General features: G+C 50.7%; 1 protein-coding gene across 2 annotated transcripts in view; it reads right to left on the bottom strand.

Moving 5' to 3' along the window:
• Positions 1-16,088, bottom strand: part of Itgb5 (integrin subunit beta 5) — a 118,949-nt gene extending 102,861 nt beyond the window's left edge. The window contains exons 1-2 of one of the 2 annotated variants that reach the window (XM_006974543.4): positions 15,729-16,088; positions 71-156 (exon numbers count right to left, since the gene is read on the bottom strand). In XM_006974543.4, coding sequence (XP_006974605.2) covers positions 71-156; positions 15,729-15,798 — 156 coding nt within the window. In that variant the 5' untranslated portion in view covers positions 15,799-16,088. The remainder of the gene's footprint in view (positions 1-70; positions 157-15,728) is intronic. The other variant, XM_006974544.4, reaches the window with a different exon arrangement.
• Positions 16,089-17,294: the final 1,206 nt, after the last annotated feature.

Genomic DNA, 17,294 nt, shown 5'->3' with positions numbered 1-17,294 from the left:
GGGGTCCATTTGTGTGCTGTGGTCCCCCCCAGCCCGCCCCCGTCCTTTTCCCCCTCCTCATCACACATACCTCTTTGGAGCACCAGGCACATTCGGGGTGAATTGACAGACATTCTTCACACGAGGCGGCACTTCCGCTAGAGCATATGTTGAGCCCTTCAAAGCAAGATGAAGATACACCGATTAGTTCCTGGCCAGAAGCATCATTAACCGGTCTGGAGAGATGGCTTAGTGGTTAAGAGCACTGGCTGCTCTCCCAGAGGACCAGAGTTTGGTTCCCAGCACCCACATCAGGTGGGGAATCGGATGCCCTCTCCTGGTCTTTGTGCATACACACACTAATAATAATTAATAATAATAAAGCCGGGCGGTGGTGGTGGTGGCGGCGGCGGCGGCGGCGGCGGCGGCGGCGGCGGCGGCGGCGGCGCACGCCTTTAATTCCTGCACTCGGGAGGCAGAGCCAGGAGGATCTCTGTGAGTTCAAGGCCAGCCTGGTCTACAGAGTGAGTTTCCAGGACAGGCACCAAAACTATACAGAGAAACCCTGTCTCCAAAAACAAAACAAAATAATTATAATAATAATAATAATAATAAAGCACTAATGAAGTCTGAGTCCCTGGGAGAGGGACAGGATGGGTGTGAGGCGATAGAGGACTTTACAATTTTAATTTAGCACACATTCCTGATTATAAAAAAGTTGGAGCCAGGCAGTAGTGACACACGCCTTTAATCCCAGCACTTGGGAGGCAGAGCCAGGAGGATCTCTGTGAGTTCGAGGCCAGCCTCTACAGGGCGAGATCCAGGAAAGGTGCAAAGCTACACAGAGAAACCCTGTCTTGAAAAACCAAAAAAAAAAAAAAAAAAAAAAGAAAGGAAGGAAGGAAGAAGTTGGAAGCTAATATTAGAAGGAAACTTCAGAGCCAGGCCAGCCTCCCCTCTCCCGTCCCGTCCCACTCATCTAGGGGAGAGGTCTTGACTGTGGCAGTGAGATGAAATCTGCTGCTCTCTCTCCTCCCTCCCCTTCTGCACCAACAGCACAGGTGTCCTTGGTGGAGTTGACCCTGCCCGTCTCTCCCTTCCTCTCAGCAAAGCACAGGTGGCCTCGGGCCAAGAGCCGAGCTTGTGTGCAGCTCCGGAATTTGTCTCTGAATGAGAATGACCTAATTAATCTCTAACAGACCCATGGCGGCCTGGTCACTGCTTCCTAAAGAGGACAGGGGAAGTGCACACCGGATGGAGGAGGATGGAGGAAGAAGGTTGGAGGCTTTTGTTGGGTTTTGCTGACTTTTTTATCTCTGACCCCAGCACACCGGATGGAGGAGGATGAAGGAAGAAGGTTGGAGGCTTTTGTTGGGTTTTGCTGACTTTTTTATCTCTGACCCCAGCTCCCCATCCTCTTCCCTCAGCCTCCCGACCGCTATGATTGCAAGACTGTGTCAACATGCCTGACAACAGTTCAGCTCTTAAGGGAGGAAAAGAAAACAAAATTCAATGTGATGGTGAAGGAAATACAGGGAAATAGGGGAGTGTTCCCAAGTCCCACTAAACATCATGAACATAGTTATAGAGAGAGACCCACATGAAAGCTCAGTCGGTGGGTAAAGGTCACCTGCCGGACACGATGACCCAAATTCAATCTCTGGAATCCACATACAGGTGGGATGAGGGACCCAACCCCGAAGTTGTCCTCTGACCTCTACATACACACGGCAGCATGCTTGCACACACACACACACACACACACACAAAAGTAAATAAAAAAATTAAAAACCAATATTGTAAATAATCGGTACAGTTCTATACACTGATAGCAGGCTATCTGAAAAATAAAGAACACGATTCCATATAAAACATCAAAACACAAGCAACCAACTCAGAAATAAATTTCAATAATGAAGGGGATTTCCAATCTAAAAAGAAGAAGAAATAAAGAAAGAAAAAAGGAGAGAGGGGCCAGAGAGAAGGCTGGGCAGTTAAGAGCAACGGCTGCTCTTGAAGAGGACCCGGCAGCCCACAACCATCTGTAATTCTAGTTCTAGAAATCCAGGGCCACCTTCTGATCTCTGCAGGAACCAGGCACACAAATGGTACATGTACATACATGCAGCAAAACAGTCATACACGTTAAACAGGCTTTAAAAAAATTGAGTGACACCGGGCAGTGATTCCAATACTGGGGGGGGGGGGGACGGGGACGGGTGGATCTCTGAGTTTGAGGCCAGCCTGGTCTACAGTGCGAGTTCCAGGACAGTCAAGGCTACACAGAGAAGCCCTGTCTTGGGAGAAAAAAAAATGAAGTGACATGTGTTATACAATATTATTTTAACTAGGCAAAGATGTGTTACATTCATTTTTGCTGCAGAATATTACTTTAACTGTGTAAAGGTGTGTTACTTTTGTTTCTGCTGCATTTGTTTAATTCTGTAAGGATGTGTTGCATTTGTCTCACTCTACCTAAGGCACCTGATTGGTCTAATAAAGAGCTGAACATCCAATAGGCAGAGAAAGGATAGAAGGGGCTGGTGGGCAGAGAATAAATAGGAGAAATCTAGGCTCCAGAGAAAAGAGAAGCAAGAGGAGGAGGAGAGAATGAGAGAGACATCCAGAGCCAGAAGTCAGGCAGCCACCAGCCAGTGAGAGACAGTGAAAGTGAAATATCATACAGAAGGGGAAAAAAGTAAAAAGCCTCGAGGCAAAAGGTAGAGAAAGAGAAAGAGCTTAAGTTACAAGAACCAGCCAGAAAAGAGCTAAGCTAAGGTCAAGCATTCAAAACTAGTAAGTCCCTGTGTTACAATTTGGGGGCTGGTTGATGACCCCAAAGAAAAACCCTGGTACAGACATGTACATGGGTTGGAAGAATGAATAATTGTTCAAAAGACAGATGCTACCCAAAGAGACCTGCAGGGTCATGCAGCTCCTATCCAAGTCCTATGCATTTTCCACTGAAATTGTTTTAAGAAATCCTAAAATTTATCTCAAAGAGGCGAAGCAGTCTTGAACAAAAAGAACAAAAGCTGGAGGTATCGTACTCCCCAGCTTCATACTACCAATCTACACTAATCAAAATGTCAGCGGGGAGGAGACGGAGACTCGGCTCCCACTGTCACCCTCAGCAACTGGAGCTCCCTAATCTTTTGGGGCCTTGGCTTGGGCCAAACCAGCATTCATGGCTTCAACACTGGAGAGAATTTCAGGACTAGCCAGTTTATCAAGCAGAGTTGGGAGATTATTATTGAAGATACTTTAATATAAGCTTAGGTAAGAAGAAAGACACACCCAAGTATAAGTATGGACTCCTCCACGGAGAGCAAGCTGTAAATTGTCTTAGTATGACCAATATAGATCATTTTGGTGTCTCTCAAGGTACTTCAAGAGGTTACTGGGGGCTGGAGAGATGGCTCAGCGGTTAAGAGCACTGACTGCTCTTCCAGAGGACTCGGGTTCAATTCCCAGCACCCACATGGCCGCTCACAACTGTCTGTAACTCCAAAATCTGACACCACTCACACAGGCATGCATTCAGGCAAAACACCAATGCACATAAGAGAAATAAAAATAAATTATGAAAAAGAGGTTACTGAAAAGACTTATTTTTCTTTCGTATATGAGTGTCTTGCCTGCATGGATGTATGTGCACAGAATCCATGCCTGAGGGTGTCAGACCCCCTGGAACAGGAGTTACCAATAGTTGTTAGCCTCCATGTGGATACTAGGACCTAAAACCTGGGTCCTCTGGAAGAGTCACAAATGCTCTTCATCACTACGCCATTGTCTCTCCAGCCCCTCTTTGTCTCTTAAATGAATCTGGCGGGATTATAATCTGATAAAGGAAAACCAGAAGCCCCTAGGGTTACACAAGGCTTTTAGAAGTCCTTTCTCTGCAAATGGGTTTTCTGGTGAGATTCCTAGAACACTGCAGGTTTGCAGATGGGAAGAGGAAAGCCTTAGGCAGCTGGTAATTGTTCTTGCTTTCCTGTGGCTTCAACCAGATTCCTGAGTGAGGGGCGCCCATCCTCCTCTTGTACCCAGAATTTTCCCTGCCTGTTTCATCCTGCCTCAAAACCAGCTCCACCTCTGCCCCTGGCCCACCCCACCCCCCCCCCCCAAAAAAAAAAATAAAAAAGCAGATACAATGGAACAAAACAGAGCCCATAAAGTAAAACCTCACATTTACGGTCCACAGATTTCCAGCAATGGCGCTAACAACCACAATAAAAGTTTGGTCTCTCCAGTAAGCAGTGTGGAGACAAGTGGCCACCCACGCACAACAGGATGAAACTATACCCTTAACTCAGCCCACATGCAAAAGGCAACTCAACACGGATTATAGACTCAGTGCTAGGGATGTAACTCGGCTCAGTGCTTGCCTGGTGTGCAGCAAGTTCTGGGCTCCATCAACACTTCCTACGCCAGGTGAGGTGGTGCACACAGGTGCACCCAGTACTAGGGAAAAGGGAGCGAGAAGGTCGAAAAGTCAAGGTTAACCTCATCTACAGCAAGTCCAAAGCTGGCCTGAATTATGTAAGACCCCAAGGGGATGGAGAGATGAGCCAGCAGTTAAAAGTTCATACTGCTCCTGCTGAAGACCCTCTTTGGTTCCCAGAACCCAGGCTGGGCAGCTCACCATCACCTATAACCTCAGCTCTAAGGAATGTGATGTCTCTGGCCTCTGAAGGCACATGCACTGAGGTGCCCACACCCGCCCATACCCGCACACATAAATATACAATTTTATTTATTTTTATTTTTGCTGGGCAGGAAGGCACATGCCTTTAATCCCAACATTTGGGAGGTAGAGTCAGGCTAAGTAGTGAGAACCTGCCTCAATTTTTTTTCTTAATTTAAAAATATATATAATCAATGATAAGGAAAATTTAGTCTGTACATATAATGAAATGTTAAGTTTTTAAAAGTGAAATCCGGTCATCGAAGGATATTGCTGCACGCAGCAAGCTCATGGAATCTGAAAGTCAAGCTTACAGAAGCAGAGAACGGAATGGTGGTTGCCAAAGCGCACAAGGTGGGGAGCGAGATTGTTAGTCAAAAGTACCAAACTGTAGATGGGGTGAACACGTTCTAGAGACCTACTTACTGTACAGTATGGCGACTACAGGCAAAATAATACACTGTGCACTGATAAGCGGATAAGAAATACTTTTTCAGGAGTTACTCATTTTTTTAAATGTGCTTCCATGTCTGTATATGCACCACGTGTGTGCATCACTCATGGAAGCCAAAAGAGGGCGCCAGACTCCCTGGAACTGCAGTAACAGAGGGTTGCATGTGGGTACTGGGAACCAATTCTGAGTCCTCTACAAGAGTAGCAAATGCCATCTCTCCATTCCCAGAGTTAATCATAAATGCTCTCCTCCCTCTCTCTCTCTCTCTCTCTCTCTCTCTCTCTCTCTCTCTCTCTCTCTCTCACACACACACACACACACACACACACACACACACACACACACACGAATAAGCAACTCTTTAGCTTGTGGCGTAATTTCGTACTGTACATATATATTAAAACATCACTGTATAATGTAATCTATACTTTTTCTTTCCGATACTTGTCAATCATACCTCCGACTGAACGGGAAAAACAACTGAAACTGTAAAGAGTAAGAGAGAAGTATCAAAATAGAAGGGGAAAGGAACCCCAGCAGTTCCCTAATTTATAGTTTTAACATTCTGCTTCTCCTCAGCCACTTGGCTGCAAAAACCCACAAACACCCTAAATGGCAAAGGAGCAGGAACAGGGTGCAGGTGGAGTGGGTTAAGAAGCGGTAAGAAGTGACACTGCCACCCAGAGTCGGAGAGAACAGTGGCTTCTGCCAGGCGGGATCCTGACCCTGAACTCTGGACCCCCTCACCCACAGCAGCTGACCCACAGCAGCTGTCCTCCTGGCGTTCGTCCCCCATCTCACACTCCAGGAACTGGAGCAGAGGGCCAGCATTCCTGTCAGACGGGCACCCTCTCGATGCCAGGCTGCAACTGGAGCTCATAGGGGCCCAACTTCATCCTTCACACAGGACCATCACCAGCAGGAGGAGCCACAGGCAGGAGGAGCCACAGGGGGGGTGAGAAAACTAGACAGACCAAGGTCCTAAATCTTAAGTAACGGGAACTGGGCCATGTGCCATTCCTGTTCTCACTGACAGAGCCTTTTTATTTTGTTTTGTTTTGTTGTTTTGTTTTGTTTTTTGAGAAGGGGTTTTTCTGTGTAGCTTTGGAGTCTGTCCTGAAACTTGCTCTGTAGACCATGCTGGCCTCAAACTCACAGACATCTGCCTGCCCCTGCCTCCTGAGTGCAGGGACTAAAGGCGTGCGCCACCACCGCCCGGCCTCCTTTCTACTTTTGTCTAGTTTTTTGAGATAAAAATCCCATGCAGCTGAAGCTGACCTTGAATCCCTGATCCTCCTGCTTCAGCCTTCCCAGTGTTGGGAGTACAGGCCTGCGCCAGGTTGCCCAACTTCCTTGCCAGGTTGTGTTTTTGTTTGTTTTTCCGAGACAAGGTTTCTCTGTGCAGCCTTGGCTGTCCTGGAACTCTCTTTGTAGACTAGGTTGACTTCAAACTCAAAGATTGGCCTGCCTCTGCCTCCTGAGTGCTAGAGTTAAAGGCCTACGCCACCACCACCCAGTTCCTTTCCAGTTTTAAAGCAGTAATTTCCAAATAGATACCTAAGCACTTGAGAACAGGTGTGTAGGCTGCAAAAAGTTCTGGTTTTGGCCAAATCCCCTTACCTGTCAAACTATCAGAGGGAAGGAAAAAAACAGATCTAAAACAAAAGTTGCTTTTCTCTGCCTCTCCTCAACCGTATCACGTATAAATTCAACTCAAGCCCTCCGGGGTTTTTTGGTGTTGTTGTTTTGTTTTGTTTTTTAAGAAAATAAGAAGCTGGGCAGTGGTGGCACACGCCTTTAATCCCAGCACTCAGGAGGCAGAGGCAAGTGGATCCCTTGAGGCCAGCCTGGTCTACAGAGTGAGTTCCAGCACAACCAGGACTATACAGAGAAACCCTGTCTGGAAAAAGCTACACACACACACACACACACACACACACACACACACACACACACACACACACACATCTCTGCAATGTAAGGTAACTTCAGAGCCTAGGAGCTGGGAGTGTTCCGAGGCAAGCTAACTAAGCTGCCACATTTTGCACATGAAACCTAAGGAAAGCTGACGAAGTGACTGGGAACAAGGAGTGCTGGTGACCAGAAGAAGGTCCACAGGGGTCCCAGTTGTCAAGCGCCGATACAGGGTGTCCATCTGGTGGTCCCTGTGCTCTCTGGGACACAGGGAGGCTGTGGCCAGCTGAGCTCCACGGAGACTGCTAGCCACACCGTGGTTTTGAAAAGCAGTCTGTGGTCAGAGCCCTCACTCAGGGTTCAGCTCAAAACCACATGAATTCACAGCTAGCACTTCCCGATTACCTGAACCCCAGGAGTCCAGGCTGAGGACCCAGGGCCTGGCAGGACAATTTCTTTTTTTCTGAGCTAGGCTAGATAGACCTCAGTCTTCTGGTCTCTCACCTCCAAAGACCTGGACTATTATTAATAAGAGCTCCATAACACAACAGATACCTAGTATGACAACAGACGAACAGCCAGCTGGGCATGGTGGCTCATGCCTGTAATCTCAGCATTCTGGAGGTGGAGCCGGAAGGACTGTCTGTCATAAGTGGTACAGAGCGCAAATTCCAGGCCAGCCTGGGCTAGAGTGAGAGTCTGTCTCAAAAACAAAAACCAAAAAAAAAAAAAAAAAGCACAAGAAAAAACAAAAGCCGTACGGAACAGCCATAAAAACATCAAGTGACTGTGCTTTAGTAGTTATTTCTATTAATACTCCATATTCACACTCGATAATGAAGTGGTTTTACGACATTCAACTGCCCTAAAATTAGGCCGCCCTTGGGACAGATCCAGATTCCAGACACTCTGCGTTACATGCCTCCTAATCTCTGAGCCCTGGACTGGGGGGGTTAGAGCTACAGCCCTCGCCACAGGTGCTGTTCCTGGGAGCTTGAGGGGTGCCCAGGACCAGATAGCAAGCAGCTCCCCAGGCCCCCCCCCTCCCCCGCATCAAAGCTGTGTGCCATGCACATCCCAGGGACAGAGTCACTTCCCTTGGCATCTCTGCTCTCCACCTATTAATATTTCAGAGTTTGGATCTGGCTGCATGAGTCACTGGCACCACTACGCATTTTGAAAAGGAAGGAAGCAATGAATGCTACAAGACCAAGCAAGCCAGAGTTCACCGATGTCGCAATGTTGTGTCTAGGTCACAGAGATAGGCACTCTCGGCCCGGCCGGCCGGCAGCCTCATCTTTTCTTGGTCATTTACAGCCAATAGTCTCGGCTCAGCCTCAACTCTCTGAAGCTCTAACTTCGAGTCACGTTCGGGGTTTATTACAAAAGATGATCTAAAAATACGCTCTCCTTCCAAAACTCATTGACTCAGCCCCTCTCTCATCAATCACCTCCAGGCAGTCCATGTCCGGCCTATCGCTCGTCCAAGACGCGTGAAGTGTTTTTCCTAATCCAACCCTTCCTCCCCGGCCCCTCCAGAGCCAACAGCTCAAGGCAGCCCTCTGGCCTAACTTTCAGCCGGACCCTCCAGACCCCGTCTGCTCCAGCCAGCCCCTCTCACTTCTGCCCACCCTGAGCTTCCCAAGTTGGATAACCATTACTGACGCAGACAGCCAGCGGCAGCAATTGCCTGACTCAAAACATTCCACGAGATAACGGAAGTGAGTAAAAGCCGGTACCAAATTAGCATGACCCTTCCGGCTTCTGTGCCCTTCACATTTGTCATATAAGACACAGGGTTTCCAGCAGGGAATCCAGCAACTAAACTGTCATGTCTAAAGATGGCCCCACAAAATTCAAGTGTGTCCTAGCAAGATGCTACCTCAGTACGTCCTATCTTCTGTCTTTCTGAACATCAGACATCTACCAAAGACCCCAACACCAGCTTTACAGATAAGACTTCGCATTTTTTTATTGATCGATTCGTTTGTTGGGGTCTCATAGGCCTGGATACCTTCCAAGTCACTATGTAGCCAAAGCTGGCCTCAAATTCGGATCGAGTACCTTCTTCACTTTTGAAAACAGTAATTCATACAATGATATACTCTGTAGCTATAAAAAAACGAATGAAGACCCTGATATGAAGTTTACCCCCAATGCATGGCTAAGTTAAAAATAAAAAGCAGCTGGGCAGTGGTGGCACAGGCCTTTAATCTCAGCACTAGGGAGGCAGAGGCAGGAGGAGCTCTGAGTTCGAGGAGAGCCTGGACTACAGAGTGAGTTCCAGGACAGCCAGGGCCGTGTAGAGAAACCCTGTCTCAAAAATAAATAATAAAATAAAATAAAACAAGATACAGAAGTATATTTAATGCTGCTTTTGAATAAAAAATAGAGGATGGGTAAGTATAACATGTTACAGAAACACTGATGTATAAGGATCTAACAGGGACCATCTGTGCAGGACAGGGGCCATCAGGGGACTATCCTGGGCTACTGGGTGATGAGAAAAGACAGGTGTCTTCTCTCCTTATCCCTCTTCTACTCAGAAAAACTGTGTGAGGTGCTCACCTTGACAGCACATACACCAGAACTGGAACCGTACAGGGACGGTTGGCATGGCCTCTCTCTGCACACGGATGGCTCACGGAAGAGTTCCGTGTTAGAGCAGAAAAGAGAAATTATGCCAGGGCATGACGTACTCAAAACCAGGGGAGGCAACTGAGGTTGGCTCAGCAAGTAAAAGGTATCGCTGTGCAAACCTAATGACCTGAACTCAATCCCCAGACGAAAATAAACAAGCTAGATGTGGTGGCACACGTCTGTAACCCCAGCACTCCCAGCCTGAGATAGGAGGCAGAGACGGAATTCTCAGAAGCTCATGGGCCTCCAGCACCTCCAGTACACGCCGCAGCAGGAACAAGGCAGAGAGAGCTGACTCCTGAAAGTCACCCTCTCATCTCCATATATACCTCGCGCGCGCGCGCATGCGCGCGCGCACGCGCGCGCGCGCACACACACACACACACACACACACACACACACACACACACTTTACCAAACGGAGAGCAGAGGCCCTAGAGGTGGCCCAGTGGTGGTAGCATTTGTTATGCACACATGAGGACATGTGTTTGAAACCCCAGAACCCACATAAAAGCTGAGCACAGCCACACATGCTTGCTGAAAAAACAGCACTGGGAGGCAGAGGCAGGCAGCTCAGTCTAACAGTGACCTTCAGGTTCAGTGAGAGACCCAGCCTCACTGAGAAGGAAGTCAGATAGACAGAAGGCAGTGGGGGAAGATAGCCAATTTCCTCCTCTGGCCTCTCTACACGTATGCCCACTGGCATGCATACACACACACACACACACACACACACACACACACACACACACACACGCGCACACACCTGTGCACACATACACCACATTTTTTAAATAAAAAAGATTTTTTTAACAATTATATTACTTTTAATTGCTTGTACGGATCTGTATGTGGGTGTGTGCACATGCATGCTGTTGCCCTCAGAAGCCAAAAACATCGGATCCCTTGGAGCTGGAGTTACAGGGAGTTGTGAGCCACCTCATGGTGGATGCTGGGAATCAAACTAGGGTCCTCTGCAAGAGCAGGATGTGCTCTTAACCCGGGAGCCGGCTCAGCTAAGGCAGTCGAGGCTGGGGATGTGGCTACTTGGTACAGTGTTAAACCCAGGGATTTAACCCGAATCTAACGATCCAGCGCTGCAAAATGGAGTATTTAGCTCAGTGCCCAGGAGGTGGAGGCAGGAATGAGATCAAGGACCTGAGAGCTTGAGGCCAGCCTGGGATGAACGCATCCTTGTCTCAAAAAGAGAAAGAAACGAGGAGGCAACCAGTTACCCCCTAGAACGTTCCTCCCCAAACTTAAAACTCGGCCCAATCAAGAGAAAAAACCGTCAGTGTCGACAAACAAGAGCAATGTCTGGAAAATAAACGGAACAGCACTCTGTCAAAACCAACCATCCGAACTATCACAGCCAAGAGGTAGGTGCCCAAGACAGCATGACAGTTCCATGCAATGTTGTGCCCCAACGGGATCCCAGAACAGAAAAGGGTAAAAACTCAGTCTGAGCAGTGTGGACTAACCAGGCTAATCAGGGTGTGTCAATATGGTTCACCCACTGTGACAGACACACAGCACTAATTAACGTAAGACTCTGATAATGTAAGATACTGGTAACAGGGAAAGGAAGGTCACGATGAGGGTCACCCAGCCTCCCCAGCACACACAGTTCAGGGGTTGAAGCAAGCCACCGGGCCTTTATCATGGATTCCAGCTCAATGAATCTTGACACCTTGTGATGTGGTCCCCCTCCCCAAGAACGCTCCCTCCTAACAGCAGCTGCCCATAGAGACCCTGACTTCAAAGAGAGGTCTGGGGGGGGGAGGGGCGGTTGAGAGACATGGAGGACAGACAGGTCAGGACAGTCGGTGGAGGGAAATCAAGGAAGGAAAAAGGACACAGGGAACGAAGCAGCAGCTGGAGGAAAAGGGCTGAACGGAAGACACCACGACAAGGCCTGTGGGGGTGAGGGAAGCAGCCGGACAGTAGCTACCTGGAAGACAGTCCAGGCAGGAGGCAGCAGGGCCAGTGGGACCATGGGAAGTCTGTGAGGAGCCGGTGGTGGAGAAGGCAGGAGGCCACGGGACTTCCAGCAGGACCGGAAACCTGTAAGGCTCCAAGCAGATGGCTGCGATCTGAGCAGTTTCAACTCTGACTGGGGGATGAAGGGTAACCAAAGGGGTCGGATGGGTGCAGAAGTGGCTTTGCCAGAGACAGGGAACACATCTGAACAACTCTGGCAAGGCTGCGGAAGGGATCCCGTCAGGCCAGCTCCACGCTGCAGCACCCAGCCAGCCTCTTGGGTGAGTCAGCTGGAGGCCCTAAAGCAGCTCATCCAGACCCAGACCTGCACCCTACCAAAGCAAAAAGAATCCTCACCGACAAACGGGGTGCCTATCACCCTGTAATGCAGCGGTTCCCAACCGTCCTAAGGCTACCAACCTTGAACACAGTCCCTCAAGTTGCGGTGACACCCCCCCCCCACACACACACACACAAAACCACAAAATTAAATTTTCGCTGCTACTTCACAACTGTAATTCTGGCTACCGTTTGTGAATCATTATGTAAAAATCTCTGTGTTTTCCAATGGCCTTAGGCCACCCTTGTAAAAGGGTCCCGCGCGCCCTCCGGGGGGTCGTGACCCACAGGTTGAGAACCGCTGCTTCAAAGCCAACCAATTTCCCCCTACTGGAGGGAAGGGAAACAAACCAACCCCCTGAGGCCTTCCAAAGCTCTCGGCCAGCCAAGTGAAAACACCTGTGTAAAGACCCCAGCCCACAGCCCCAGCAGCACACAGCCTCGGAAAAGCCACCCTATCATTTAAGTACTGTGTGTAATTAACCCACACTGCTGATCTCGTTAGAACTTAAAACTTGCTACGCCATTTCCATGACCAGGCTGAAGAAGAAAAAAGTTGTTACCGGGGCCAGGCAGGCACAAAGGGCGACTTGCCAAGCTACTTAGATATTTTAATTCCTCGTTGCCGCAGTAGCTAAATAAGCATGGAGAAACAAGCAGGGAGGAATACTAATTAGGGCTAATTAGACCCTGCCCTCTTCTGCCTCAGTCCCCTTCATGAAAAGCCCCCCCTGACTGAGGACGGTGGAGTTAAAATGTAAATCCCAGAGGGTAAATAGTTGCCTCTGAACCGAGGCCACCCTTCGCATTTCAGGGTCCTGGGCCCGGTTACCTCAAGGGAGCTGCCAATCCAGCCAAATTCCAGCAGCCCCGCCCCCACCCCAGCATCCGCCCACAGCCGCGGTGGGCCAGGGACAGGGTGAAGAGGACCGGAGCTGCCAACTTGCATTCTCGAAATGCAACAAAGGTCTCTTGGTGTTCGGGAGCATTCTAGTTTGCAGGGCCATCCGCTAAAAGAACGTTTGATGGCTTATAAAATAATAACCACGGCAGCAAACATAACTCCGGTCATGCATGGGGGGCGGGGGGGGGGGGTGAGACCAAACTCCCCTCTCTGCCTTAGAGCGGAAGTGGGCACGGGAGGCCCCCTCAGTGCAACCCTTCCCTGGGTTCGTGAGATCTTGTGTGTCGGGTTCCAGCCTGGAGTCTCTTGGCCCCAGGAATAATTAAGGAGATACTCTTGGTGGGGGCGAGGGTGGGGCGGCAGAGCAGCAAAGGCTTATTATTACAGTGAGCCCCTTAAACTTAAGGTCTGTTGCCTGCCGGATTCGCTCGCTGGTCTAGGAACACCCACATGGGCACCAGACTTCACAACCCCATCTCTTTCCCCAGGGAACTATGATTTTCCTTTCTAAATGATGTTCCCGTCAGCGAGAGATACCAACAGGAGAAAGTTCCTGCCACCTTTCAAGAAAAAAAAAAGGGGGGGTGGGGGTGGGGTGGGGATGGCGGGACAGGAAACAAAGGGCCAAGGTGGGTCAGCAACCCTGGGAAGCTAAGTCGAATTACCCACATGAGCTGCTCCGTCTGACCTTGCAAAGCGCGGGCCAGGGCACTCTGAGGAGGAGGTGGCCCACCCTGGAGGCTGGCGCTCTACCACCATTTTACTGACTTTGGGGGGTGGGCAGCACAAGATAAACACCTGTGACCTGTGATCACAGGACAATGGACAAAACTTCACTGTGAAGGCACGATGTAAACCGCCCAGGCTCCAAGATAAGGTACAATGACCAAGCAGCCCTGGGCCTAGGCTCAGCACTCACACACACCCTGAAGCCCTCCGGGGGAAAGGCATGTGGCCTTCCAGGGCCCGTCTCCGGGATGAAAATCCTGTTGGAAGGCACGGGAACGTCCAAAAGAGATAAAATGACATGCAAGTGAAAAACCCAACGCCTCTGATTATCTGAAGGGCACCTCAAGGGGTGGGGCGCCCCTTTAATCCCAACACTTGGGAGGTGAGGGCAAATGGGTCTCTGCAAACTGGAGACCAGCCTGGTCTACACAGAGTTACAGGCCAGGTGGGATACATTTTTTAAAAAAAGCAAAACCCTAGCCAGGGAGCTATTGACCAGAGTTAACTGGTGGGAGTGGAGTTTTCTCTAGGACTGTAGCCCCAGGTAAACAGAGCAGGATCAAGTTGAAGACCACAGGGTCAAGGGTATTTAGGCAGCACAAAGATGGTCTCCTTGTGTTCTTTTAAATGGACACAAAGTTGGGGGCGGGTAGGGAAGGGAGGTGAATCTGGGAAGAGTTGGGGGAGGGGAAGTAAATAAGATAAGACAGGCTGCTGGAAACTCAAAAGATTCAAGTCTTTGCCATGGCAAATGTTTGGAGTTTTCCTGAGAATCAAAGAATGTCTAACTGGGAGGAAACTAAAGCTATTCCCAAACTTGAATTTCGCGAAGCTAATATAAGGTGGCTGTATGTTTATTCTGACAAAAAATTTTAAAACACCATCACCAAAAAGAAAAAAAAAAAAAAAAAAAAAAGCTAAAAGAAAAAAAAATTCCACGGAACAATAAAAAGAGCATAAACTTCAAACTAAAAGACTGTCCTAAAGTGAAGCCAGTTGACAAGGATATATTCCAGAGGGTGGTGATTCAAGCTACATCTCTCTTTGCGTTTCCCTGGGGGACTCGTGAACACCAAAGATGGGCACTCGTTGCCAGATTGGGGGGGAGGGGGTGGGACTCACTGATCTACTTATTTTCCCATAAAAGCAGCCTTGCTACACTATTAAGTTTGGACTGGGGCCTGAACGGCGTTTTTGTTTCCTCGACCCGCTCCCCGCTCTCAGATGGAAACCTCAACCTCCTTCATGTAAATGAGACGCGGTAGGGGAACAGAGTTCTCCCCTCAAGCAGCCAGGCAACGGCTGGGCTCCGAAAGACAAAACAAGGACCTCGGGCTTGAAAGTGCCTAGCGCACCCTTAATCAATACACAATTACTTCCGAAGGAAAGGAGAAAGTTCGGAAACGCCTGCTTTGAGTGGGCTGGTTTGGAGGAGGTAGGGCAAGCTCCTGTTCCTGGCAGCCAGCGCCGACTAGCAGCATCCTTCCTCTAGGGACTTCTTAACTGCCACTTACAAGTCTGAAAACTTAACGCAGGTATCTGGGGGCCCCTCCATCGCCGCCAGGACAAGGGAACGTCCGGCTAAAACAGTGCCAGCCGCAGCCCCTCCGCAGTCAGACCACTGTTTGTGAATCGCCGTACGAGAAAAGGATCAGATGGCGGAGTCCCAGGTGGGGCCATAACTTTGGACTTGCGGAGAGAGCTGACAACTTTCCACTTGGACCAGGCGTAGAGAAAGTTGCACTATCCACAGCCCTCCGGAGTGGCCGGGCCGCCGCACTTTGGCCCCCACATCACTCCCCGCGGGCCACAAGGGCCGCTTTGTGCAGGCGAGCGCAGAGCTGGGGCCCCAGCACCGGGCGGGGAGGCCTTCCCTCCCGAGTCCCCGGCGCCCTCGGGCTCGGCCACCAGACGCCGGCTGTTTACACAGGAAGGGAAGGCTCCTCCTCAGCCCGGGAGGGAACCTGGCAGCGCACGCAGATCCGAAGCCCGAGCCCCGCCGTCCCACCGGGGAGCGTCCCGGGGTGCACCGCACCCTCGGCCCCTGCAAGCGGCCGCGGGCGAGCAAAGTTCCCGAGCGCGCAGCGGACGGCGCGGCTTACCTGCGAGGCGCGGCACGAGCGCGCAGAGCCCGAGCAGACAGGCGTAGAGGGTCGCGGGCACCCGCGGCATGGTGCGCGCCGCTCGGCGGGGGCGCGCAGCGGGGACGGAGCGGGGCCGAGGCCGGGGACCGCAGCCGCATGCCGGGCGCTTGCACTCGGGCTCACGGCGCCCGCGGCCGGGCTGGCCCGCGCCCCGCCGCCACCATCCTTCTTGCTGGCCGGCTGGGACGCCCGGAATTGTCGCCTCGCGGGACGCACCCTCGCTGAGTCCCCGCGCGCCCGCTCTCGGCGCCCCTTCCCTTCTCCCTCGGCCGCCGGGCCCCACTCTCCTCGGCTTTCTCCTCCCCTCTCTCCCGCGGGCCGCCACTCGGTCAGTTTACGGCTAGGCGGGACGGGGCGGGGCGAGCTCCGGGCTGGACCAGCTCCGCCCTGCGCCGGGGATCCGTCGGCACGCCTAGGTCCAGGGGTGCCCAGGTGGCTGTCACATCCGACGCACTTGGGGGGTGGGGAGCGTGGGGTCCCCGTTTCGAAACTTCTAGTTTGGGGCTCCCTCCCAGGTCTTAGCAGCTACGGGAGGAGGCGGGGCGCGCTCCGTTAGGCCGGCAGAGATTACTTGCACCAAAGCAATCTCAGTAGGACTTCAGGAGCGAGGGCCAGGTACCGCTTGGATCTGCCAGGCCATTTCGTCATGCCAGAAGCGCATGCCAGCCCGGGCCTCGCCCGAGATGGGACAGAGGCGACCGGCGTATTCAACCAGGACGCCACGCTCCGGATGGGCAAGGGAGGACACGTGGAACGTAGAGGCGCAGGTGGAACCGAGGGCACACTGCTGAGCAGGCTTTGTGCTAAGTGCCGCCTGTATGCGGCCTCACTCCTTGAGTACTCCTAACATCCGTACTGTTATTTAGATGAGGAAACCGGGGCACAAAGGGTTAACATGATGGAGGAAATGACTGCTGGGATCTTTTGCCCAGAAATCGAGAAGGATTTAAGTAAGGCAGCCTAACCTTTGCAGGTCAAGAACCAGCTGGACGGTCAGGACTTGGAGGGTTGGGTACAAAACCTACCTGAGGATTTGGATCTTGAGCTTTGTTTGTGCCCACCTCCCAAACTCTGCCTGGATGGTACTGGCAGAAGTCGGTTTGTAGTGTAGTGTGGGGAGGCAAAATGAAGCAATCCATAGCAAACTTCAAAATTCACCCTTAGAATTCCTCTGTGATATCTTTTGTTTTGACTTAAAAGTCATACTTGAGGCCAACCACTGTCCAGTAAAATCATGCTGCAGAAGCAGCCTAGGTTTATCTTGGAATGACCTGCGCCTCAGGGCATTGGCCTAGAGGCTACACTTAACCCCAGCTGAGAGGTAGTGATTCTAAGTTACGGGAACTGATCAAAGAGTTTGAACTGGAAGATATCCAGTGCTGAGTGTTGATTTGTCTGGCAGGAAAATGTAGGATGGGTCAGCTAGATGGAGTGTTGAGTCCTGAAAGCTGGCTGAACGCTGCTTTAAGTACAACTGTAGTTTTCCTATGCCATGCAATCTTTAAGTCCAGGCCCTGTAATACC

This window comes from Peromyscus maniculatus, chromosome 12 (assembly GCF_049852395.1).
Source record: "Peromyscus maniculatus bairdii isolate BWxNUB_F1_BW_parent chromosome 12, HU_Pman_BW_mat_3.1, whole genome shotgun sequence".
NCBI lineage: Eukaryota > Metazoa > Chordata > Mammalia > Rodentia > Cricetidae > Peromyscus > Peromyscus maniculatus.
This window is presented reverse-complemented; position numbering and strand designations above follow the sequence as displayed.